Raw genomic sequence first — 24,440 nt, 5'->3', positions numbered from 1 at the left:
GAGCTGGCACTGCAATTGAAATTGCCGCCATACGCGCGCATGAAGCAAGAACGGGCAGTGCGACCACGATCTTCCCTAAGCACGCACAGAGCAGAAATACTCCCACCTTAGACGGCTGTCTCTGTAAAAAATGGCCGCGTATCTGCTGCTTTTGTTGCAAACGCCAACGAAAGACGATAGTTCATTGGCGCCCCTGCCAAGTAAATGCCTTTGTTCTCTCTCCGGCTCATTTCCCATGTTGTCTCTCTCCCGTCTCGTTCCTCCTAAGACAACAGGCTAGAAGTTTGCTCAAATCAATTTACATTGTCCGCGTTCAACTGCTCCAGGTCGGGCACCTCGATGCCAGCGCTGCTGTACGGCGGAGACGCGCGTGTATCGAGGCACCCTAGTTCAACGTTTATAGAACCTCGTTGTTCTATTCATGAGCGTTCTAAGCGGAACATAGAACCTATCTAGTGAAACCTTTCGTTACTGTTGCCGTTGGATTTCTTAAGATGCCGCAAGATCGCGGGCAACAGCAGGCGACGGAGTGATTTTTTTTTTTGAAGTTAATGTTATTTCATTTGCTATCGCAAAAACCAATCGTCCATGAATTTTAACCAAGGAACACAGAGAATATCACTTATGTAATGATTTTCCGCCTATATTTATGTAAGGTCTTGTTCTTGGTCAACAATGTTGAAAACAGGAACATTGACACTGGACTTAGACGTTTAGATTCAGCTGTGGGTATATAAGGCTATTCAGCAGCTTGTGTTTCGGTTTTGCTGGGTGGCTGAATCACGTCAAAGACAGTGTATAGTGCTTATATAACAAGGTGTAAAACTTGCGTGTTGCCTAGGCAAGGGAATTGTACGCTCAGAGGCCAAGGCGCAGTTTAGGCAGCCTGGCTGAGCATGCCTCTACGTACGGACATAGCAATGAGCACCGAGTAGAACTGATGTGTGTGAACTGTTGTGGCTTTTATGTTGACTCCCACGGTTGAACTCTGCTGTCTGACCCTTGTGCCGAGGACATTGTTGTAAAAAGCCTTCGGTGCGGTGAACCTTGTTTTTGTGAACTTGTGTGAGGTTCACTACGTTTCCTCTGTAGTGCATTGCGTATATCATGTGCCCTGTCGACCCGTGTAGTAGCTAACTACAGCGGGTCCTCACTGTAACTAGTTTTAATATATTCTCTTTTCGACAGACAGACAGACCAAAATTTCTGCGTTTAAGCATCCCGAAAAAGAGTATCGTGTTTAAAACAACGACAGATAGAAATTGCGGCAGCGAAAATAAAAGGCATATATATATATATATATATATATATATATATATATATATATATATATATATATATATATATATATGTGTGTGTAAAACTGGTCTCTTTTCCCCTGCACATCATGTTGTGGCTTTCGTAAAACCAACAAGCTTAAACAATATAAAGAATCCAAGAGTAACGAAATCACTCATGTAATAACGGTTAGAGGCAAACGGTTCATTTACAAACGTCCCGAATCAATGTGCAGCCATACTCACCAGACAACCTCCGGCACTAATTTTCCAGATTTTTTTTCTTTTCCATGCGCCTGCAGTATCGAGGATCAATAGCATGGGCCTCAATTATCCAGCCCAGCCTGCACGCCCTCGGTCGGCACGGCTGCGGTGCCGCTCAATAATAGCGCCGGGATGCTCCCACAGTAAACGCTGCGAGAGAGAATGAACGGCCGGTATCCCTCTCGTACATCCCCAATAACTAAGCCGGGCAGAAGCATGCTGGGCGGCCGTATGGCTGCATTTCTTCGAATGAGCCGAGCACTCCGAGCAAGGGACATAAACGGGCAACGAGCTTTTACGTTGGCCGCATAACGAAACATTGCGAGGCGCCCTCATTGCCGTCCTGTCTCCTGCACTGCCGAAGAACTCCGGCTGGCTTTGCATAGGGTATTTTTAGAAAGAAAAAACGTTCGTTTTGTTTTTCTCTTCTATCTGTCTCAGGTGCTCTTTTCTAAAACCGGGCTGTCGACACCTTAGAAACACTTCGAAATAAGTTGAATGAACGTGGCTCTACTTGCCACTGTTTTTCAAAGAGCAATCTTTTTCTTCAATAAGCAGGCGTTGCATTTTTCAGTAAGAGGAGGGAGTATGGTCGTCGAACTAAATGCAGGGGAGGACAGAGTACTGGCGTAAGACGGGAAAAGAAATCCCTTCAGCGCACGCAGGGGTAATCCAAACAATAAAAAAGGCTTTGACGCTTTCTACACGAAATAGTAAAGAAATGGTTTCCTGTTCAGCGTATATCATATTATAGCACATTTTGTATGGTTCAATTTTGATATAATTTCGTAGGCTCTTTATATTTTCCTTTTGATTTGTTTCGGGCGTGAACAGCTCTACCGATGAAGCCTTCCCTTTCAAGAAAGCATGCACGAACACGCAACGAAAAGTGGGAACTAGGGTATAAGTGCGTGATCATACCTAAGCACCTCTTGAAGGTTCAAAATAACTAAGCATTGATGTTCCGAAAGACGGGAGACGCTTTGCTTCCGCCCCGCATTTCCGAAGTGTCCCCTGTTGTTGCCGCTTTGAAGTATTTGCTTTGCGATTTACTTCCGCGCTATGCCTTCGAATGGCTTCGATCCATCTTCTACACGCTGCGCCGCTGCTCTTTCCTGTCGCCATGTGTTGGGAGATACTTCAACAAGGCAAAAAATTGGGGTGGGTAGAATATATTCAAAGAGCGCAAAACAGCGCAAAGGACGGGACAAGGAAGAACAACGAAGCGTTCATGAACAACCAAGTGCTCTATTTTTGTAAACGCCTTATAAAGGCAAGAAGAAAGAGAGTGGGGTGGGACACAAGCAAACAAAAGCTTGCAAACCTTACAAGGCGAGGGAATTGGACAGATATCGTATTTCTTTTGATAGTAGAGCCAATGACACCGCTCACACAGGTGTCAGCGCGTGCATAAAGGCGATGGGCCTTGCAAATTTCACCATTTCACCAGTACGTTGGTCTCTGTATGGTTTAATTATCTGACATTAAGGTTTCCATCCGCATTTTTTACAGTGAGCCGAAGATGACTGTTAGGAACGTTTTTTAGCGTGTTCGCATGTTCGCGCAGGCAATCATTGATACATCGCCCTGTTAGTCCTATATTAACATCGTTTATAGGAAAAAGGTATTTCATCGACAGCATTTATACAGCACTTCACTAATTGTTTTAGCGTGTTTCTTGTTATATGAGGACTTTTTGTTGCCTTCTTCATTAACCCGTATTGGAAGAGTTGACGAAGACGGGGGATTCCGCTGCCCGTCTGTTTTTTCGCTTGCCTGCGTTTTTCGCTTAACTACGGTGTGCTGAAGTGGATGGCCCCTTTTCGCTACGCCTTACTTGAAGCTCACACGATGAACCACCTCGCGCTATGAAACGCTTCAAAGACAAGTGATTGAGGAGCGGTTTCGCTGCTACAGTTGCCGACGGCAGCGCAGGCCCATCCCCTCAGCGGGCCATTCAGAGTTTTCACATTAAAACAAAGCGACCCCTAAAATCCACTTGTACAAAACATGGAAAAGAACGCTTGCCCATCATCTTTCATGTACAATGGTTAAAAAATTCATTCCTCACAAAATAAACTTTGAGGCTTCCAGGGGGAGCGGACCGTGTTTACTTTGCCATTTCGACTGCTGGTAGAAGACGTAAGAAAGGAATGTCCGTTAGGTGAAACTCATTATGTAAAGCAAGCCGAAGTGATTTGATTTTATTGTAGGGTTTAACGCACCAACGCAACGCAGGCGATGAGGCGCGCCGTAGTGGAGGGCTCCGGATTAATTTTGACCACCTGGGGATCTTTGACGTGCGCCGAAATCTCGTACACACTGGCGTTTTTGCTTATCGCCTCCACCAGAAAAGCGGCCATCGCGGCCGGGAATCCAACCCGCGACCTCGTGCTCAGCAGCGCAACGCCTTAGCCACTGAGCCACTGCGGCAGGTTCAAGCCGAAGTGTTCGGTTGGCAAGAACCAAAGAGGGAACGAGGGCGCGTCGCTGCTTTTCGTCCTCGGACGAACGTAGCAGTAGCGTGAACTTTTAAGTTCACTAATCGAAGGGCTCGTAGCTAGAAGCACTGCTTACGAGAAGAAATTCAGCATCAACTCCGGGCCTGCTAGTTCACGACCTCGTAATCAGTAGACGTGTGGAATGAGGCCGCTTTTCACCGAACAACTTTGCGCATCGTCAGCAGCCTCCCGAGACATAGCCGTCTTACTCACCCGCCGCTGTTCTACTCCCTCAGCTAGAGCATTGCATTTAAGAACAAGATAATACATCGTCTCACGCATTGCCTCCTCCACTAAGAAACTCTGATAATGGATTGGGACCTTAAATAGCCTCTAGGGCTACCCGTCATTCGGGCTTCTATTTGGAACCCCCAAAAGGCACCGATTCCTTCTATTTCCCCTCACACCTTGTACATCCCGCTGCGGTTTTATCCGTTGAATTTTTACAATTCACCTAAGCAAACTAGCCCAAAAAAGGATACATTCACTGATATTTCTACCCCTCCACTGTCACCAGAGCCCGGCTGTTCTTCAATCTACCGTCCATGTATGGCTCCCAAGCGTGTTATGACTTACAAGCCTTTCTAGCTGAAAAAAAAAATTCTCCTTTGGGATTAACTGGCGCTGGTATACGCAAACCCGCATCCTGAGAGGTTTGTTAGGAACGCTGGAAACCTCGAAGAACCCACCCAACAATAAACCAATTGCCACAGGATCATTAGTCAAGCATGCACAGCACAGAAACCGTTCGTACACTCCCATCGACTGGTCAGGCAGGCCTTCTCATCAGGGAATCAGGCATCTTATGCAGCTGCGCAGGGGAGTTCTGGCCTGCATATTATCCACTGCCCCCTCCCCCAGCGCCCTCTTTCGACGCCTCGTCCTCGCCATGTGTGCGAATGCATCGTTACAAAACAGACATCAAAGAAGACCCAGCTGGTTTCCTTGATTCTTCTCCCGAACAACTCCTGGCAGCCATAGTCTTCATTTAGAAGCATCTGGAGGCTAACATCCGCAATCCTACACAAACTTCACGCCCCTGACGCCATATAACGCTGCCCACAGTGGCACTCCTCCACCACAGGTGGTCCACATGACCTCACTTGGTGATGCCCCAGATTCACCCGTTATTGCTGCTCTTCCCTCCTCTCTCAATAATCCCACGATATGTGTTGCTCTAACTACATGTACCCTCACACTCTTCACATCCCTGCTTAATTTTGCCTGGCAAACAACCGGATAAGCAATCCGGACAACGCCATCATTTGCGGTCGTCACGGTTCTCGGGCACAAGAGTTTGGGAAGCCGCGGCTTTTTAAAAAGAGGTAAGCAGGCGAACTATATGACCAAAGCCGGAAAACTGCAAATGGAGAAATCCTGATACTCTTACGGACTGTTTTGGGCCGTATGTTTCCTGAGGTACCGAATTTGCGTAAGTTTTTTGTATACCCCAAGTGCTTTTTACTTTTGGTGTGAGGAGTGGTTTTTGTTCTGATTTGAACACAGACACTTCTATTAGCCTTGTAAAATTTGTTAAAATTCAATATCTACGTGAGAGTAATCGTAAAGCAGCAGCATGAGCACACATAAAAGTCGAAGCAATTTCTTAACCATTTATTTTGTGGTTTAGTCGTGCCGGAACACAAGGGGTACGAAATATTTTAGCTTCACCCTGAACCAGACGCGGACTTATTATTTTTTTTTTGTTCGACACCCTAGGCTTCAGTTTTTATGCATGCTAAATGTTTTATGAATAGCAAGATATCATATTGCTGCCTTTTGTTCGGTATTTCTGCGATAAGTTGAAATATTATTTATGACCCGGCACTGTGGGGAACATGAGCACATCTGCATCACTCCCAATGGGCCACAAGACCTACTTTAGACGCTCAATAAGTGTATTATCTCCCTCTCTCTCTCTCTCTCTCTCTCTCTCTCTCTCTCTCTCTCTCTCTCTCTCTCTCTCTCTCTCTCTCTCTCTCTCTCTCTCTCTCTCTCTCTCTCTCTCTTTCTCAGTCAATACGCACTGACTGGCCTACTTTTCCACCGATGCTACCGGGGGAACCAACGTGACCCATAGCGATCTAAATAACGCAGACCCAGAAGATGTTTTTGAGCTCTCCAGACTTCTTGCAAATTATTTTTTTTTTCCTTCTCGCTGACCACCTTTGTCTCTGGGCAGTTGAATGACAACCCACTTGCCTTTGCTACAGCCCTTTGTATTACGCGCGCCCGTACGAACAGCTGGGCGGATTGCGAACAAACGCCGAAATCGTAGACGCAGTGTAAGCAGCTATCACTTGTACTCGATTGCACCAGGGTTCAAGAAATCGCGTTGCGGTTAGAGCGGGAGGCGCGTACTGTGCCTAACCAGGAGGAATTACGCCGGAAGCGGAGCGATGGAACGGCTTACAGCGACAGGCAGACGTACCAAGGATTCACCGAAGGTGAGCGGTGCGGCGGCTGTAAGCAGCGGCACGAGTTTAACGGATGTCGGCGAGGGAACAACTGTTGCACGTGCGCTGCGCTCAAAATAGGCCACGGCTACGGAAGGTAAAGCTTGCCGCCATGACCTGGAATGCCCCGCCGACCTGTCCCTTAGTACTTGCTGAAGCATGGCACAGGTTTCAAAGTGAAAGGAACAAGAGATATCTAGCGGGCAACGTTGCTTTGGGGGAAAGTGCAGGAAGCTCAAAATAAACATTCAGGATTGAGATCCCGCCAGGTGCTCCTAAGTTACACGTGAGGGCTCGGTGTCAGCGTACTTTGCCGAAAACGGTGCAGAAGGGGAATGCATTCATGGTGCCTGTTAATTCATCCGCCATCATCATTTTTAATGCATCATTCTATAAGCCTTCAAGGATGTGCTTAATTTACTTTGCATCGATTATTGTGGTATTGACGCGTTTGCAAGGGTCGACGACATCTTCGATATACCTGGTAAAATTCTCTCCAGACTACTACGTCATTTCCCACAGGCTTTGTTTGGAGCGGTGAGGCTGTGGATACTTCATCAAAATTTGTCTCGAAAGCAGACCAATATCCAATGTCTGCTTCATGGTTAAAGTACTACATGGTGGACACGTTTCTAAAATTAAATACTGCGTTGTTCCTTTTCACCCTTCCTTCCGATTTGTCTTTAAGCTTACACGTTCGTATCCTCAATCTGAAACGTCACGGTCTTCGGTACCACTGGACCTGGCTGAACCGCACGCTCAAGGAGTGTTCTCATGCAGATGACGCATGGACCCAAGTATAGGGACTGACTTCTATGTTTCAAGCAGATAGATACTGGGCAACATCCACCAAACTGCAAGCGATTTATTTACGGAATACTGAGATAGCGAGCCGGAATCACCCTCGTCTCACCGTGCTAGACAGTGGCGCTCTTCTTACTTTGTGCCTCCTCACGCGAATGATTGTATGTTGTCACTGGTCGTTATTAAGTACTTAGCAGTTGCGATTTTTCTTCAGCGCGCAATACGGACACCTCCAACGTTTTTGCTCACTCAACTCGCTACAGCACAACACACAAACACGCACTGTTTGAAACACCACGCTACACGCACGACAACTATTAAAGTGCAGGTGGTACTTTTCAAGAACGTTGTTTGGCTGGAAGAACTTATCGAAGAAGACGATGACACAAATTCTACGTCGGCTTTAACGTTGTAGAGACGCAAATTGTGTATCTTTTTTGTCCGTGTGTGTCGTTACCCTACAATCAATCAATCAAATCCGTGTGTGTCGTTGCCCTGCAGAACTGACTTTTGAGAGCTTGTTTTCCATCTTGCCGTAAGGGGATTTTAAGATTGCGGTATTAAAACCAGCTAAAATTAGGAAATTCGTAGGCAAGAGAATAGAGTAGGTCAACGCAAAACAGGAGGCTCGAAACACACGGGAGGGCCCTTCATCCTGTTATAGACACGAAGAGGCTCAAGATAGAAAATAAAAGATGGAGTGAGCTTAAATGGGCCATACAGACAAAACACAAGTTTGGTTCCTTCGAAAGTCTGCCTCGTTAGAATCATACTGACACAACTTTTAATGTAAACTTCGCTCAAAATAAGCCATATAATTAAGATAAAAGAGAATGGTCATGCGACCCACCAGCTCATTTCCCGAAACTCAACCTATGATGTCATGAGCCCTGCTGTGCGATTGGCTGAGGCCGGCAAAGCAAACACAAATTTGGCAGGGCTTATAAGTTATAAGCTTGCCGAATGAGCTATTTGCGCTTAAATTTAGGGCACAACCTTTTTATAGCAGTAATAATGGTGGGGTGAACAATTAAAGTGACGAACTAACACTTAAACAGCGAAGCAGTTAGTGCGCCACTTTGCCGGCTGACGCGTCAGACACACTGGACTTGCCTGAAGCAAGCCTGACCAACTTACCCAAGTGGAACGGTCGCTTACGTGACCATGTTTGTCATGTCATAGCTTAAACTTTAGGAAACGATGAGCATGAACCGTAATAAAAATAAGGCAGGGGTAGAAGTCCGGCCAGAAGCAAAGTGTAACACTGGCAGTTCAGCAGTATTGCAGCGCCATGTATGAAAGTGGGCGATAAACAAGATAACGAAACCTTGGCACTTCATCAGTATTGCAGCGCCATCTATGGAGGTGGGTAATAATCAAGATAATCAAACGGGTGCGTGTGAGATGGTACCAGCTTTAGTCATCAGGCTATATTTAGTTTTTTTAGGCCCTGCTCCTAATACGCCATTGTGGACGTCACGAAAGCACATGATTTAGTGGGATATTTAAAATTTTGACTTCAAATATTCAATTTTTCAGTGATCAAAGCATCGTTTGCCGCCGAAAAAGCGCCTAGGGCCCTATAAAACACTGAATCTTTCGAATGAAACGAACTTGTATTTTGTCTGCATGGTCCCTTTTTAATTAAAAGTGTGGTGCGTCGGCGCAACTTCTTCCCCACAAAAATGTCCAGCTCCAACACATCAAGATTCGCGAGGCCCTTGGCAATTACGGTGACTAGTTAGGTTGGTATGAACATCGCCAGTGCAAATGCGTCGCACTTGCACCGGGGGCCTAAGCTTCGGCGGGTAACCACTTAGAGATACGAGTTTTTCTACAACAGTGGCAAGGATTTTTGGTGTCCCTGTTGGTAATATCTAGCAGTAAATAAAGTCACGAGAGAGAAAACACTGATGTGGTGCCGTTAGTAAAATTGTTACTATACGAAATAGAAGCGGATTTTGGTAATTGCAGACACTTTTATGTCAGCTAAATCTCACTAGAGCAGTTATTCCTCCATTAATCTTGAAAGTTTCATCTTGAAAGTTGAAATTGCTGCTGTCAAAGTGTATCGCTACTTCAATTTTGTCCTATTGGTTAGTAGATTGGTAGTAGTATTGGTTAGTAGATGACCGTGCGTACTTACATTTCTGAAAAAAAACTTAGTGGTGGTGGTGGTGGTGATGTTTATTGACGGGTGGACCTAGCCTTGCGTGGTATGCCGGAAATCGCTCACCCGATCAGCACCTTTTTACCGCTATGCGCGGGAATTCACCATGCCTCGCTGAGGCTTGTGACACGTAAAAATTGCAGGATCAAACGAAAGATGTCCCTCCTCGTGATCCAATGGCCTTCCGGGATAATTAAATCGTTCAAAGAGGCATACGGAGAGGCCATCCTTCGCAGTTCTTTAAACAAAGCTAACCGCTCCTCCGCATGCTCTCGGCAGTCCATAATAAAATGACCGATGTTGCCTGTAGCACCACACGTTCCACACAGAGGTGAAGCGATAATGTTCAGCTTATGGAGCCACGCTGGTGTCCGCGCTGAGTTGGTCCGGATGCGGAACAGTCAGGTTGCCTCTGTCCTCTTCATTCCTTTTGTGACACAAGGTCGATGTTGTGGTCGCCAAAGAGAGCGGAAATGATCCTGTATGATTGTTTTTAAAATGCGCCGTTCATCTGGAGCCACCTTCAGAAGACGAGTGCACGATGTCGCTTCACGAGCCAACTGGTCCGCAGCCTCGTTTCCAAGCACTCCTACGTGGGAAGGGACCCACTGGAAGCGAACGCGAAATCCGTTTTCCTTTATCTGCTGAAGAAGACGCAGGGAGCGTTGGCAAATTTTATCTGCTGGAGATCCAAGCTGCAAGAGTTGTAGGGCCGACTTGTAACCCGTTAGAATTACCGCATGCTGCACCCGAAGCAATTTGATCTTTTTCAAGGCCGCCTCGATCGCTATGCACTCTGCAGTTGGTGATGACGTCAACTGGTCAATGCGAGCCGCCCAGGAAACGTTCATGCCGGGAATCACAAAGGCCGCTGCGCTGGTAGCGGCTTTTCTGTCGACAGAACCGTCCGTGAACACATGAACACAATCTCTCTACGACCGGTCCAAGTGCTCAAGTGCTAACATTCTCGCTTCCGCCACTGGTGTATATCTCTTCGAGCGGATGCCCGGGATGGTGAGCTGACACTCCAAACTCTCGAAAGACCCCGGTGGCTCCAAGCGATGTTGGTTCTTCCGCCGTTGCGGGTAGAGAATGCTGAGAGTGTTGAGCGCCGCGTATATGCGAGATTCCACCCTTAGGCGGAGACGCCTGAGCAAGGCCTTTCCGGCTGCGGACTCTCCCAGCCGGACAAGCTGCAAGAGCAACCGCTGAGACGCCATCAAACGAAGACGTGGAAAATGGGACTCTTCCAGGACTTTTTTTGTTTGCCGACGCCTGGGGAACTCCTAGGGATATCTTAACGCCCTGTCGCTGCAGCGCTTCCAGATGAGCATACTGGGACTCCAAGGGAGACAAAACAGGTAGCTGGTAAAGAACCCGATTCAAGATGAGCGCCGAGTGGAGCCTAAGCATAGAAGATGGGTGACTCCCCCAGTTGGATCCAGCCATTCGTCGAAGCACATTTAAGCGGGGAACCATGGACGTGACAAGAGAATCCACGGCCTGCCTCCAGAATAATTTATAGTCGATGGTGACGCCGAGAAACTTCACACGAGTAGCTTGCCGGATTGGCAAGCCACCTAAAGTTGACTTGAGGCGCGTCGCTTTCCGTTTCTTTCCGGAAAACAAAATAAAGGAAGACTTTTCCGCGAAGACTGTTAGTCCCACCGACGAGAGATATGCTTGTACCGTACGAATCATTCCTTGAACAATCATAGCCAACCACTTGTGTTGATAACCTGAGATTCAGATGCATATGTCGTCGGCATATATTGATAAGTGCACTGACTTGCAGTCCTTTTTTACGGCTCGAGGGAGGCCCGCCATAGCCACATAGAAAAGTGTAGGAGACAGAACACTTCCCTGTGGCACACCTCGCGATACACTTCTAGTGCTACTTAAAACGTCCCCTAATCGCACCTGCATAGAGCGGCCTGTGATGAAAGCGTGCACGAAGCGGAGGAGATTTGATGTCACGCCCATTTGTGACAGCTTTGTGATGATGCCGCTTTGTACAACATTGTCGTAGGCTTTGGACACGTCAAAAAATAGCGCCAGTGTTGATAGTCTATAGGATCGCTGGTGTTCCACATGACTAACAAGATCGAGGACGCTGTCTTGTGCGCATAATCGTTGCCTGAAGCCAGTCATGCATGGCGGAAGCTTTCTCTTACTTTCAAGCCACCACATCAGCCTAGCATTCACCAGCTTTTTCATAAGTTTAGCGACACACGACGTTAGTGAAATGGGCCGATATGAGGCGATGTCTGCCTGGTCTTTGCTGGGCTTTAGAAGCGGTGCTACCCATGCAAGCTTCCACAAAGCGGGAATATTTCCTGTATCCCATACCTCGTTGAAGTGCAGCAGCAAGTCTTTTTTGCGCTCTAAGGGCAAATTTACAAGCATTTGATTGCTTATCCTATCAGGACCCGCTGCGCATCGTTGGCGCAAACTCTGCATGGCGGTCAGTAGCTCCCGGAAGGTGAAGGGAACATCCATGACAGACGAACGCAGAGGAGGCAATGGGCAGGCCGGGCTCTTTGAATCCCCAGAAAAGCTGTCTGCAAAATCCTCAGCCAAGACTTCAAGGGTCATGTTATTTCGTAGGGCTAGAGCGATGAACGGCTTGTGCCACCGCTGGTTTCCGGAAGGCCCATTGACAACGCTCCAAATGCGTGTTGCCGGGGTGAAGACGCTTAGATTCGCAAAATGCAGCCCATTGCGATCTCCATAACTTCTTTGTGTACCGCCTAATGGCCGAATTTAACCTATTGAAACATGTCTTAAGAGAAGCGTCATTTTTATGTCGTGTTAGCTGACGTTCAGCCCTCCGCCGTGCGGCACACAAGTTCCTGAGCTTGAGGTCTGGTGCTGGGAAGTGGGCCGGTAGCTTGATCTTGCTTCTGATCCATGTTCCTCGCGTTGTGTGATAAATGCACTTTAGTTCAATCTCGAGGCCGAGCTCAAGAAATCGCTGTATTGTTTGCACGGAAGTACTGTGATGTTGTTTTGATGTTTTCTCATCCAAACGTGTACAAATGTATCTATGTATTAACCACTCTGCCACAACCTCTTTCATTGGGGTTAGCAGTATTACTAAATAAATAAAGACCTAGCCCGACCCGCTGCGGTGGCTGAGTGGCTAAGGTGTTGCGCTGATGAGCACGGGGTCGCGGGTTCGATTCCCTGCCGCGGCGGCCTTTTTTCTAGTGGAGACGAAAATCAAAAAGCCCGTGTGTGCGCGATCTCGGTGCACGTTAAAGATCCCCAGGTGGTTAAAATTAATCCGGAGCCCTCAACTACGGCGTGCCTCATCGCCTGCGTTGCGTCGGCGCGTTAAATCCTACAATTAATCAAATCAATGACCTAGCCCGCAATCTTGCTTTACCATTGTATATCGTAGTTGACTAAACGAAACTCTACTAGGTCAATCCCAAAATCCGGAACATTTTGCCAGATTTCTATTCTTTCGTAAATGTTAAATTTTAGACCATTTCCGGCGTACGAGTATGTATGATTGTCTCAAGTAGTAACTATTGTTCTAAGCTCACGGAACCCCTCATCAACGAGTCACACGCGGAGTAGCAAAACCGGCCAGTTATGACTGGCAACTCGAAAAATTATCTTTGCAGCTTCCACAACACGGTAGCTGAAATTCGGATTGAGTAAGTGAACACAGATTCTGACAGAGCTGTTTCTGACACAGTTTCTAACAAAGCTGTATAGCTTTCCTTTGTAACCGTACGGCAGAATTTCAGGAGGACATCAAATGTTCCCTTCGCCGAAACTGACGTACTCCACCTCGGGGGCTTCTCCTAAACTGGCTGACTAAGACCTCTACCCTAAAGTCTTCTCAGAATTTCACGGAATTAATAATCTTCTTGCAGGACATGACCGCCCTGGGCTGAGCGACGCCTCGTGGTTGCTGCGTGACCATGTGGGTTCTTCTGCTTCTGCTGTCATCCAGCTGGTCCGCCCTGGCCGACATCAAAATTGGTTGGTTTCGATATGATTCCAAAAAAAGGGCTGCGGCTTAAAACGAGAATTGACTGCGGTGCATTTGTTTTGTATTTTGGTTATGCTTGGTTTACCCACCTGGTCTTTGCAATATCGCTATCAGGACGTAGTGTACAGATGCACGTTTCTGTACGACGTTGAAATGTTGAGCTGAGCATAGCGTATGCGCAATCATCCAAGCGAAGGCGTTGTTATACTGTTCTTGTGACACGTGTAGGGGATGAAAGATGAAATTGTAGCACATGCAATGAGGGCACTCATGTTTTCCACGGCAGTGGCCCTTTTGTTGAATAAACGCGGGCTTTGCGCGAAAAAACAACACACAGAGAAAGGACAGCACAAGCGCTTGTCCCGTCTTTTCTGTGTGTGTTGTTTTTTGGCGCACAGCCCGGGTTTATTCAACAAGATGCACGAACTCGCCCAACAACAAGTGCTACTAAATTAAGTGTCCTTCTTGTTCCGTAGAACCGTCTCCCCGCGCACCTTGCGTGTGTTAAGAATCAAGCAGATCCAAATAGTACCTTCAGTACAAGGGAATCCTTAGACAAGACGCATTATGCGGCACACGCAAATTAAGGGTATCTAGTTTGTACGTGCACCAGAGGATGCGATGTATCCCCAGCAAACCGCGAGATCACCACTGGTAGTCAAAGAGGCTCCTCATCACAGGCGGCATCTTCGAGACGGGCGACGATGTGCTGGAGATGGCGTTCAGCTCCGCCGTGGATCGCGTGAACACCATGGGCCTGGGTGAGCCCGGTGCGCAGTTTGTGGCGGCCGGCTCACGGCTACTGGCGCGCGTGGAACACACCGAGCGACTGGACTCTTTCCAGGTGCGTACTGTCTCAGCACCTCGACACATTACAGTGGCGGAAAGAGCCATTCGAGGACCCGCACTTGTTTCGAAATGTTTTCTTCAATGAGACATGCAAGGCGCTGAGTCGGCGTAGACTCTAGAGTGAAATAGATCCAACGCGGTGCGGCAAGGAGCGCGGTCGCGTGGTGGTTGTCAGCGTGGTGAGACGGGCGAGTCGGTCGACAGAATGGAGACCCCGAGTCCCTGCCGGTTGCTCGCTGGCGCCGACGGTTGGCCGGTTGTCGGCATCGGTTGCCGATTGCCGACACGGGCGGCGACAGCTCATCGACACGGTGTCGGCCGACTGAACTGGCCTCCAGTGTGACCGAGCATTAAAGGGTGGCAATCTAAGTACTTATGATACGTGGGTGTAGAAGACAAAGGCAGAAGACAGCTGGGGTATGCAATCTAGATATAGCAAGACACATTTACAAGTATTCAATCTGACAACGCAGGGGGTAAAGTTGAAGCCTGAAAAAATCTCGTCTAGAATAGTCGAGAGAAAAATACTTTTGGGATCTTTATTTTTTCTGGTTAAACGTAAAGCTTTCAGAGTGCGAAGAAGCAGCCATTTGAGAGTTTCGTACTTTCAACGTGTTTTAACGTGTACAAACTATGCTATAGAAATAAAACTACCCTACATAGAAAAATAAACCTTTGTGTGAACGACGCAATACAAAAACCAAGAAGTTCACCGCGCTCACAAATTCTGTAACCAAGGAGCGTATCCTCTCTTTTTTGGTAAGAAAACCTTTGCCCTTTACGAATGAAAGCGATAACTAAGGCAGACAATTGTCCTTACTTACAAAGCGATGGGTGGCCCAAAGTTCATATATTACCGAATGACAGGCAACGCAAATTTAGGGCTTACTTTGATTACTCGCACAAAAAATTTCAGCTCTTCTTTCGTGGTAGCACTATAGCTTCCTGTCGGAATTTTCAGGGCACAATTGCTTTTCGCGCTTCCCATTATTGCAAAACTGCTGATTGCTTGTTTTCCTCTTATTTGTGATATTTCTTTCTTTTACTTGGGCTCTTTCATGTTTGCCCTGGACGCTACCTAAAACTTGAACGTGTCATTTTGTACATCACATTGGTGGGGCAGAAGAGGGAAATCTAGTTAAGCCGTACAGTTATTTTTTCCTTACATCAGTCATCTCAAAACATGGAAAATAAAGGAATTATTAGTAATAAACTTCGCCACCACACCCGCCGTTAGATTAAATGAACAATCAATGGCGCAGGCGTCCCGCAAGGTGTGCGCCCTTCTGGAGGAGGGCGTGGCGGCCGTATTCGGGCCCCAGTCCGGCGAGGCGAGCGCCGCGGTGCGCTCTGCCTGCGCCGTGCTAGACGTGCCGCACATGGAGACGCGCTGGGACTACCGCGCGCGGCCCGACAACCACTCGGTCAACCTGTTCCCGCACCCGGCCGCCCTGGGCAAGGCGTACCTGGACTTCATCAAGCACAAGGACTGGCGCACCTTCGCCGTCCTCTACGAAGAAAGCGATGGTGAGAACCGCCGTTTTCACAACGCCTGTCCCTCAGGCCATGGGGTGGATGATTCTACAAGGGCGCATGCAGATCACCTGGCGGGAGTCTTGCTACATTTTTAGTTCGATGTCATTCTTTGTCTGCTTCCCGCGTTATGAGGCCGCGTACATCTGGCCTTATACAAAACCGTTTTGCCACAGTCCCGATATGTAATCGCACGCGACTGCCACGTACAGATGACAAGCTTCTCAAAAGAAAACGTCGTCCCGCAGCTGCCGCATGCCGTTTTTAAAGACTGTCTGTCTGTCTGTAACCCGATTCCGTCGCCCGTCCCAAGTGAACAGAATCTGCGCAATAGGTTTATATATTCACCGCCAAATCTAGACGTCAAAGTCTGGTATCATTGTTTATACTTGTCAACATTGTTGAACAAGAACAAAACATTCCGGAAATAGCCGGTAAAAAAATCAATACATAAGTGATATTTGCAGTGTTCCTTTATTGAAAACTTCATGGATGCTTGGTTTTGGCGATAGCAAATGCAATAGTACATTCATGGCGGAAAACAAATTCACTGCTCCGGTTGTCGCCCGCGCCACTGTAGATCCTGGCGGAAATCAAGAAATTAAACGGCAACAGCAACGAAAGGTTCCACTAGATAGGCTCCGCGTTCCGCTTCGAACGCACTTTGAGCAGGGCAACGGGGTTCTATGAACGTTATAGTAGGGTGCCTCCATTCACGCGCGTCTCCACCGTACGGCAGCGCTGGCGTCGAAGCACCCGGCCTGGAGCAGTGGAACGCGGTAAATTTAATTGACTTGAGCAGACATCTAGCGTGTTTATCTTGGGTGTACCGAGACGGGGGAGCAACTGCATGAGTGGTGAGGGGGAAAGAGAAGGGAGGCATTTACTTGGCAGGGGCGCCAGACGACTATCGTCTTTTGTAGACACTTGCAATGGAGGGAGCAGATACGCAGCTAATTTTTTATAGCGGTATAGTCATTGTAATGGTTCGTTGCACAAAAATGCTCACGGCGAATCGCCCGTGGCGATTCTGCCTAACGTATTGTACTCGTTTTCAAAAAGAGGGATACATTAAACTTTTTTAAGGCTTACTGACCTCTTCTTTCAGACCGGTGCACAAGTACGCAATGAACAAGTAGTGCTTTGCCCGAAAATGGGGTTTAGAAGAAATTCTTCCTGCGGTTGTGCGTCAATATCTTTGCTTTAAGCGTTAGTTTATACTAAGTTATTATGAGAACTGGAGGTCGATGTTCACGTTAGATGGGTGCACAATTAGTATCTTGGCGAACAATCTGCGACAGTATGTACGATCGGCGTGTTCGGTTCACAAAGGAAACACTGGGTTTTGGCAGGATATAAGCTCAGGGTTTGAGCTAGAAGGCTTGGGGTTGACCAGAAACTTGATATAGAAACCCAGTAAACTATAAATGACACACAAGGCGTGGTGGTACTTTCAGTGGTGAATACGCTAGTGAGCGTTACCTAAGACGTTGTAACTTTTAAGTATAATTGGTCACCGAAGTGTAATTCGAGGTTCTTAAACGCAATGCGCGTGTGCCCAGCCCTGATCCGTCTGCAGGAGATTCTCAAGGATCCCCTGATGCGTGAGCGCAAAGTCGTGGTCCGGCAGTTCGAGCCCGGAGTGGAATACCGGAAGGTGCTCAAAGACATCGGCCGCAGCGGCATCAAGAATATTGTCCTCGACGTGCCCACCGAGCGCATCCACACGGCGCTGAAGCACGTGAGGGATAGCTCTGCATCCACTATACAACAGCATCAGTATTTACTCCCACACGCGTCAATGGTTCTGGGCATGTTTAATGGAGCTTGTTTAAGGCAGAGGGTACGTGCTGAGTGGCTGCAGAAAAGGTTGTGGCACAGCATACAACGTTGGGCACGAATGTTTCAGTGCGGATTTATAAGAAGGCTTACTGTGACACGACAGAGTAAGTGGTTGTTTATGTAAAATTGGTGATCTTCCCGTCTCCTTGCAACGCTACAGGTTTCATTTCAGCAATGAAAACTTGACTCATCCTCAACTTCATACGGGTGACAAAAAGTTCACTTGAGATGCGTATGCTACGGTAGACAAAGGGTCCCGGAAGAGCAACATAATTACGCAAAATCGTGGAACTAATTCCGGTTAGCTCAAGCTGCTATCACTGCGGGGTTAGAACCCAAATTCGAGAAAATCGCTCTCAGTGCACACACGAATTCTCCAAGAAGCGTGAAAAACTTTAAGTAAGACCATTCGCACTTACATTTGTAACTCGGCGTCATTCTTGGAAGCCACGGGATAAAACGTGCGCAATGCTTATTTTTGCAAATCAGTATTTTTGCAAATCAGTAAGACAAATAACGGTCCCCAATTTGAGTACAGATCTACTTTTGATAAAGAAAAATTCATCGATGCTCTTTCAAACGTCAGTTGGTCTAGTCTGTACTCATTTACTGATCCTGATGCTGCTATGGAAAAGTTTATTTCAATTTTTACGAACGCTGTAATCAGCTGCACTACAGTAAAATCTTCCAACAGGCGATACGACGCTCCCCGTAGCCCTTGGCTTTCTGAAGCGCTTCTACGGTGTTTGCGCAAGAAAGAAAATCTTTTTAAGAAAACGAAGCGTAAACCTTTCAACTCTAATCTTAAAGAACGATACAAACGCTACGCTTCAACTTTATCATCCCTACTTAAATGTGCTAAAAAACAATATTATGAGCGTCAGATCCAATTGTGCGGTCATGACACCAAAAAAAAGTGGAAAATACTTAATGAATTTTTGAACAACACGAGTCAAAACAAAGCAGTTACTTCAATAATTTATAATGATTCCTGTATTGTTGAACCAAAGGCTATTGCTAATGCCTTCAGCACTTATTTTGCAAATATTACCCAAGAATCTGATTCTTATACATATTCGTCTGCATTTCCTCGTTGTGCTCAATCCTTTTATCTTCGCCCTACCTCTCCAGAAGAAGTTGAGTCCGTTATTCGACTTCTAAAGGCTAAAGGCCCAGGAATAGATGGTATACACGGGCGCATATCAAGTTTGCCTGTAATCTTATTTCCGCTACGCTTAGTCACATTTTTAATCTAGTTTTTCAGACCGGTGTGTTTCCAAATCAACTAAAATTGGCAAAAGTAGTCCCCGTATTCAAAAAGGGTGATCATCGCTCTATTGAAAACTACAGACCCATCTCCATCCTCTCGTTTCTAGATAAAGTGTTAGAAAAACTAATCGAACTAATACTCTCCCGGTATTTAACAAAATTTGAAATACTTACTAGCTGTCAGTTCGGATTTCGCGGTGGCCTGTCCACTGACAACGCGATAGCTTGTTTCACCGACAAAATTAAGTCATTTATTGATTGTGGTAAATATGCTGGCTCCGTTTTCATTGATTTATCTAAAGCCTTTGACACGATTAACCATAGCATTCTTTTAAAGAAACTAGAGCTTTATGGCATTGTCGGACCTGCTCTAACTATTTTAAAAAGTTTTCTTTCAGACAGGCGTCAGGTAGTCTGCGTTAACGGCCAGACGTCACACCCGGCTAATATTAACAAAGGTGTACCCCAAGGGTCAATCTTGGGGCCTCTTCTATTTTTGACGTACATTAATGACTTGCCTCAGTGCTTAACAACTTCACAATGTATCTTATATGCCGACGACACAACTATCTTCTCCAGTGATAACGATGTTAGTAATTTAGTGTCTAAATTGCAAGCTGACTTGTTTTCACTACAGCGCTGGTGTTTATCAAATAAACTATCCATTAACGTTAGTAAAACTTGCTTTATGCTTTATTGCTCCCCTAACAAGACACTTCCTACTTTTTCAAGTCTCTATCTAAATTCTAAAAAAATTGCCTTTTGCAGCCGTACTAACTTTCTAGGCGTTGTCATTGATTCGAACTTTAAATTTGATGAGCATGTAATTTCAATTGTTAAAAAGGCGTCTTTCGGTATAAGGGCATTGATTCGGGCGCGTCCGTATTTTAACACTCAAATCCTTCTGGGCTTATACTTTGCTTTCGTTCACTCTCATTTAACCTACTGTATAACATCCTGGGGTAGCTCTTACGCCACCCATTTGTCACCCCTCGTTACATTACAGAAACAAGCTATTCGCGTCATCAACTCTGCACCCCGTCGATCTTCTTCCTTTCCACTATTTCAACAACTTCGGGTTTTGCCTCTAACTCAAATTTATCGGTACAGCCTCGGTATCTTATTTTTCAAAATTCTTAATCGCAAACTCGTATTAGAGGTTTTCCCGGTTCGCATGATTACTAATACGAATAACACGCGTTTTTTGAGTCAAAACAATTTCTTGCTTCCGAAGATTCGAACTAATTATGGTAAGCATACAATACAGTTTTCAGCGATATCTTTTTGGAATTCTTTACCCAGCTATATTAAAACAAATTCTTTCTATAAGTTCAAAACTGTACTTAGGAACTACCTGCTTGACATTTAAATTTCTTGTGGTATATTAATGTTCCATTTTTTATTGTATCTCGTTGTTTATATTTTGCTTGAAATCTACTACTTGTTATAACTGTATCTGAAGTTCTATTTAGTTTTATATTTTGTCTCTGAAAACATAGTTATGTATTGTTCAATAGTTCTGTATAGTTTTATAGTTTGGCTTTGTATATGTAGTTCTTTATGGTTCAATAGTTCTGTATACCTTTTTATTTTTTTTAACGTCGCTCGTAATATTTTGTGTATCGTCATCGGAGGTCCCGCGTACGGCTTCGGTCTTGGGACCTCCGTCTGTATTACAACCCATATGTAAATATGTATACATCCCTGAATAAAATTGAATTGAATTGAATTGAATGCTAGTTAGAACTGTTGAAAAACGACAGCCTTGTCAGAGGTGCCGGTCTAGAAATATCAATCGTCCTTCGGAAGTTGTGACCTGATGACACGTAGAAATCTAAAAAATCGATACTTTTCTGGACACTGCGACGCTTATCGAGTACATGCGGCCTTCCCGCCTTAACCGACTTTAAAACGCCCGTCATATTATGTAGGCAAAAAAACTCAGCAAAGGTTTAAAATTATCTGCGATATCGGCGCTTGCCCATTTAAAACATACGCAGCACATGTTACTTGCCGAATTCGAACTCTTGAAAAATAATTATAATTTAGTGCCAGTATTTTATAGTTCGTAATATACGATGAGCGGAGTACGACTGCAAACGAAGACCCGACTGAAAACGAAGCATTCGGCCGATTTTTCTTGGTTGTGTCGTAGTTGGACACAACCTTACGCTATGCTTTTTAAATATCCAAGTGTTTACCATTTGTAGTCACGCATACTACGTATATGCGACCGAAAGGGTGTAAATGTGCTTCTTAGTTACATGGTTCGCGATGTCTTTTGAGGCAATAAAACGAGGAGGCGTGAATTTTAGCGACCACGTGTATATCAGAAAAGAATTGTTTCACGTTGGTAAGAATTCTTTTTCGTGTGGCCCACGGCCGCTGGAGTTGCCAGCTAGGGCACTAATACAGCCATTTAAACCCTTTCATGATGCCTTCACACATTGAGGCTTTGTTTTCAGCTCAAGCAGAAAACGAAAACTTCCTATTTTATGACAACCGCAGCAAATTACTTTTTTCAATCTTTTCGGTTGCATTTAAATAAGACTCGCACAAAACTACTTCAGGCATAATCGCTACCTTGTTAAAAAAATAAGACAAATAACCACAGAAGGTGAAGAAAACGCATGGCACGACCGCTTCGCCGGAGCTAAACTGGTGTCTCCGGCCGCGTATTGCTGTCTCCTCTAATGACGTAGGGGAAAGCGATGGTACGTGCCTTAGGCCAGCTTGCGCCATCTAGGGAATCGCCCGTGAAGTAGCGGCCAGCGAAGCACATGATGCGTCGCGAAATGTTGGAATTCACTTGCCTTTTGCCTGCCACGGGTTTCTCCACGCTAAAACGCCGAGCACACCGAACCCCCGTTTTGCAGCGAACTAATTTGTATGCTGAGAGACAATCTGCGTCGCTCGCCTGACTTGCTTGCGTCGTGCCACAGAAGCTCAGATTTTGCATCTTGCTTAAATGCTGGCCTGCCAGCTGCCCAACTGCCTTGTGTTTCAGCTGTCTGCCTTACAACCTGGCGTTGTAATTTTACCAACGTCAGAAACCACTACTAACTATTTTTTTTTCTTTTTTCAGGCTCAGCAGGTGGATATGATGTCCGAGTACCACAACTACTTTATAACGTCACTAGTAAGTGCAAGCCTCCTCAATTTCGGTAGCGGGCACAAAAGGACCGTGCGAAATACAAATGACTTAACAAAAGTGGGAACGACAGTTTAACCCTTTCAGCCCTATTTTTTTTTATTGCAATGAAATTTTTTTTTCATGTGTGTTTCCTTCAATATTTGGTCTCTATAAGCATACAAAGCAAAAATTAATCTTCTGATACAAATTAGCGAATTACAAGCATGGCATTAATTCGGTCATCAGGCTATTAAAATTTCATATACCTGCAGAATTGTTTTTTGCTTGCTTTTCTACATTTTGGAAAGCCCTGAGCCCACATTTGAAAATAAAGCTGGCAGTGGAAGTATATTTAGATTTACCGCCATGTCACCAAATTAGAACTTTGGTCTTGGTAGCCCCGATGTCAGCCTGTTCTTCATTGCAATTCCTTCCGCTTTCTAGCGTTCGGATGCAGCAAAAAACTGTATCATCAAAAAACAACCTTGACGAACTATTTTTGAGAAAACTAGCTGTTTCGGTTTTGTTCTCAAATTGCTACCACAATTTTGGTTAATGTCCTAGCTAAAGTGCACTACGGCCGAAATGGTTAAGCTGACTTTCAATTACAGAATTGTTTTTAAATCTGATTTTTTTGCACCTTCACTTCCCTAGTCTTTACAAGTTCAAAGAATCATTCTTTGGAACGCTTGCAGAAATCCTGATTATTTCTTGCCTTAGGAAAGCGTGTCTTCATCAACTGATAATTTGCCCTCTTGAGTCTTTTCTGCAATTGTAAAAGGAAAACTGATGGGTTCCCGTAATTTTTCTACAGGTCCTTATTTTTCTCTAATTAATAAGAACTGGTGGTTTTTAGCAGTCAATGATATGGGTAATTAAGGCAAAGTTTAGTATTACCGTACTTACCCGATTCTAACGCGCCCCCGATTCTAACGCGCACCCCATTTTCCTGGCAAAAAAACAAAAACAAAAAAACTTTCACCTTCGATTGTAACGCGCACAGAACTTTATAATAAACCCAGATAAACGAATGCGGGAGAAATGGCCGATTTATTTCCCGAAGTAATCTCACTCATCTGACTCTTCGTGGCTTTCCGCTGACCACAACATCTCTTCCTCGGTGCCGTCAAGAGCGTTCGCGATGCCACACTTCTGAACGAACGTTCAACCATGGTCGATGGGATCGTGGCCCACGCCTCGCACGCCCATCCCGCGAGCTTCTCCAGAGCCGCAAGCTTCAGCCGACCGCTTGTTTTGAACGCGCGAGGGCTGCTGCTGCCATTGCTGTTATCAAGTGCGCAAGTGGTACGGTTTGACGATTTCTGTGAACGCCGAAAGAAAACCATAGGCGCTTATGCTTCCGCCGTTCGAAGAATTGTTGCTAGACATGGAGGAAGTCTTCCTCCATGTTGCTGAAGGCTTTGGCCCCATCTTGAGATGGCGATGGCGATGGGTGGGACGAAATTTTCGCTGTTTCGGCAGTTTCGGTTTTGTATCCGATTCTAACGCGCATGCGATTTTTCGGCCTATTTTTCCGAAAAAAAGGTGCGCGTTAGAATCGGGTAATTACGGTAGTTTAATTTCATGAGGGGATTGTTTTTCGATAAAATGACGACAAAAGATACAGAACCGCCGCAAAGATAATATTCCCATCTTGAAAAGGATGGTTCAGAAACCTTGATTTACAAAAAAAAACACAACGCAGCTTGTTTGCTGGAATATATATGAAAAGTGACATTTGGCTTTAAATTGCTTCGTAAATGATTCGTTACCATACGTTCCGTTCGTAAACGAGCCGTTACCATCATTCAGTTCTTTAACAAAACCTGATGCAAGTTGGTTGTCCAGAGTGGTAGAATTTAAGATATTGCCGCGAACTATCTTATGTTATCTTCTCCCGTGGTAAAAGTTGAATGTGAGTGTGTTCCTTCTTTTAGCCACGCCTGGCTATCTCGTTTGATGTGGAAACGATGCGACCCCTTCACTACTCACCTAAACTGTTCTTGCTTCACCGACAACGTAACTGGACGTTTTGTTTTGTTTTGAAAGGAGAGCGCGCCAAGGTAAATGCACCTGGACCGAATGACGCGGCATTAAAATCGCTGACGCTTGATTGTACCCGGCACTTTTTGATTCCTTCTTCATCGTTTGCACTTTTTTTATACTTTGCATAGTCGGCACAAGTTCGCTCCAATAAACTTTTAACTTCAACAAGAATCTAGCGTCATTTCCGGCTACGTGACAGTTAGCGGACAAGGATTCGCTTTAGAGCATTCAGAGATTTCGTTACGCTGAGACCAGTTACGGATTCATGGCTCAATTCGTATGACAGAATA

The 24,440-nt window shown here is 45.7% G+C and overlaps 1 protein-coding gene across 1 annotated transcript in view; it reads left to right on the top strand.

The window, feature by feature from the left end:
* Window positions 1–24,440, top strand: part of LOC144153734 (glutamate receptor ionotropic, kainate 2-like) — a 56,731-nt gene that overhangs the window by 6,963 nt on the left and 25,328 nt on the right. Inside the window, exons 2-6 of the mRNA XM_077685422.1 lie at window positions 13,360–13,468; window positions 14,159–14,322; window positions 15,590–15,854; window positions 17,423–17,601; window positions 22,057–22,110. Coding sequence (XP_077541548.1) covers window positions 13,408–13,468; window positions 14,159–14,322; window positions 15,590–15,854; window positions 17,423–17,601; window positions 22,057–22,110 — 723 coding nt within the window. The 5' untranslated portion in view covers window positions 13,360–13,407. The remainder of the gene's footprint in view (window positions 1–13,359; window positions 13,469–14,158; window positions 14,323–15,589; window positions 15,855–17,422; window positions 17,602–22,056; window positions 22,111–24,440) is intronic.

The sequence above is a fragment of the Haemaphysalis longicornis genome, unplaced genomic scaffold (genome assembly GCF_048455015.1).
Source record: "Haemaphysalis longicornis isolate Haplotype H1 unplaced genomic scaffold, Haemaphysalis longicornis Haplotype H1 scaffold_9, whole genome shotgun sequence".
In the NCBI taxonomy this organism is placed as follows: Eukaryota; Metazoa; Arthropoda; class Arachnida; order Ixodida; family Ixodidae; genus Haemaphysalis; species Haemaphysalis longicornis.
The sequence above is the reverse complement of the archived record's forward strand: the minus strand, read 5'-3'. Positions and strand labels throughout refer to the sequence as shown.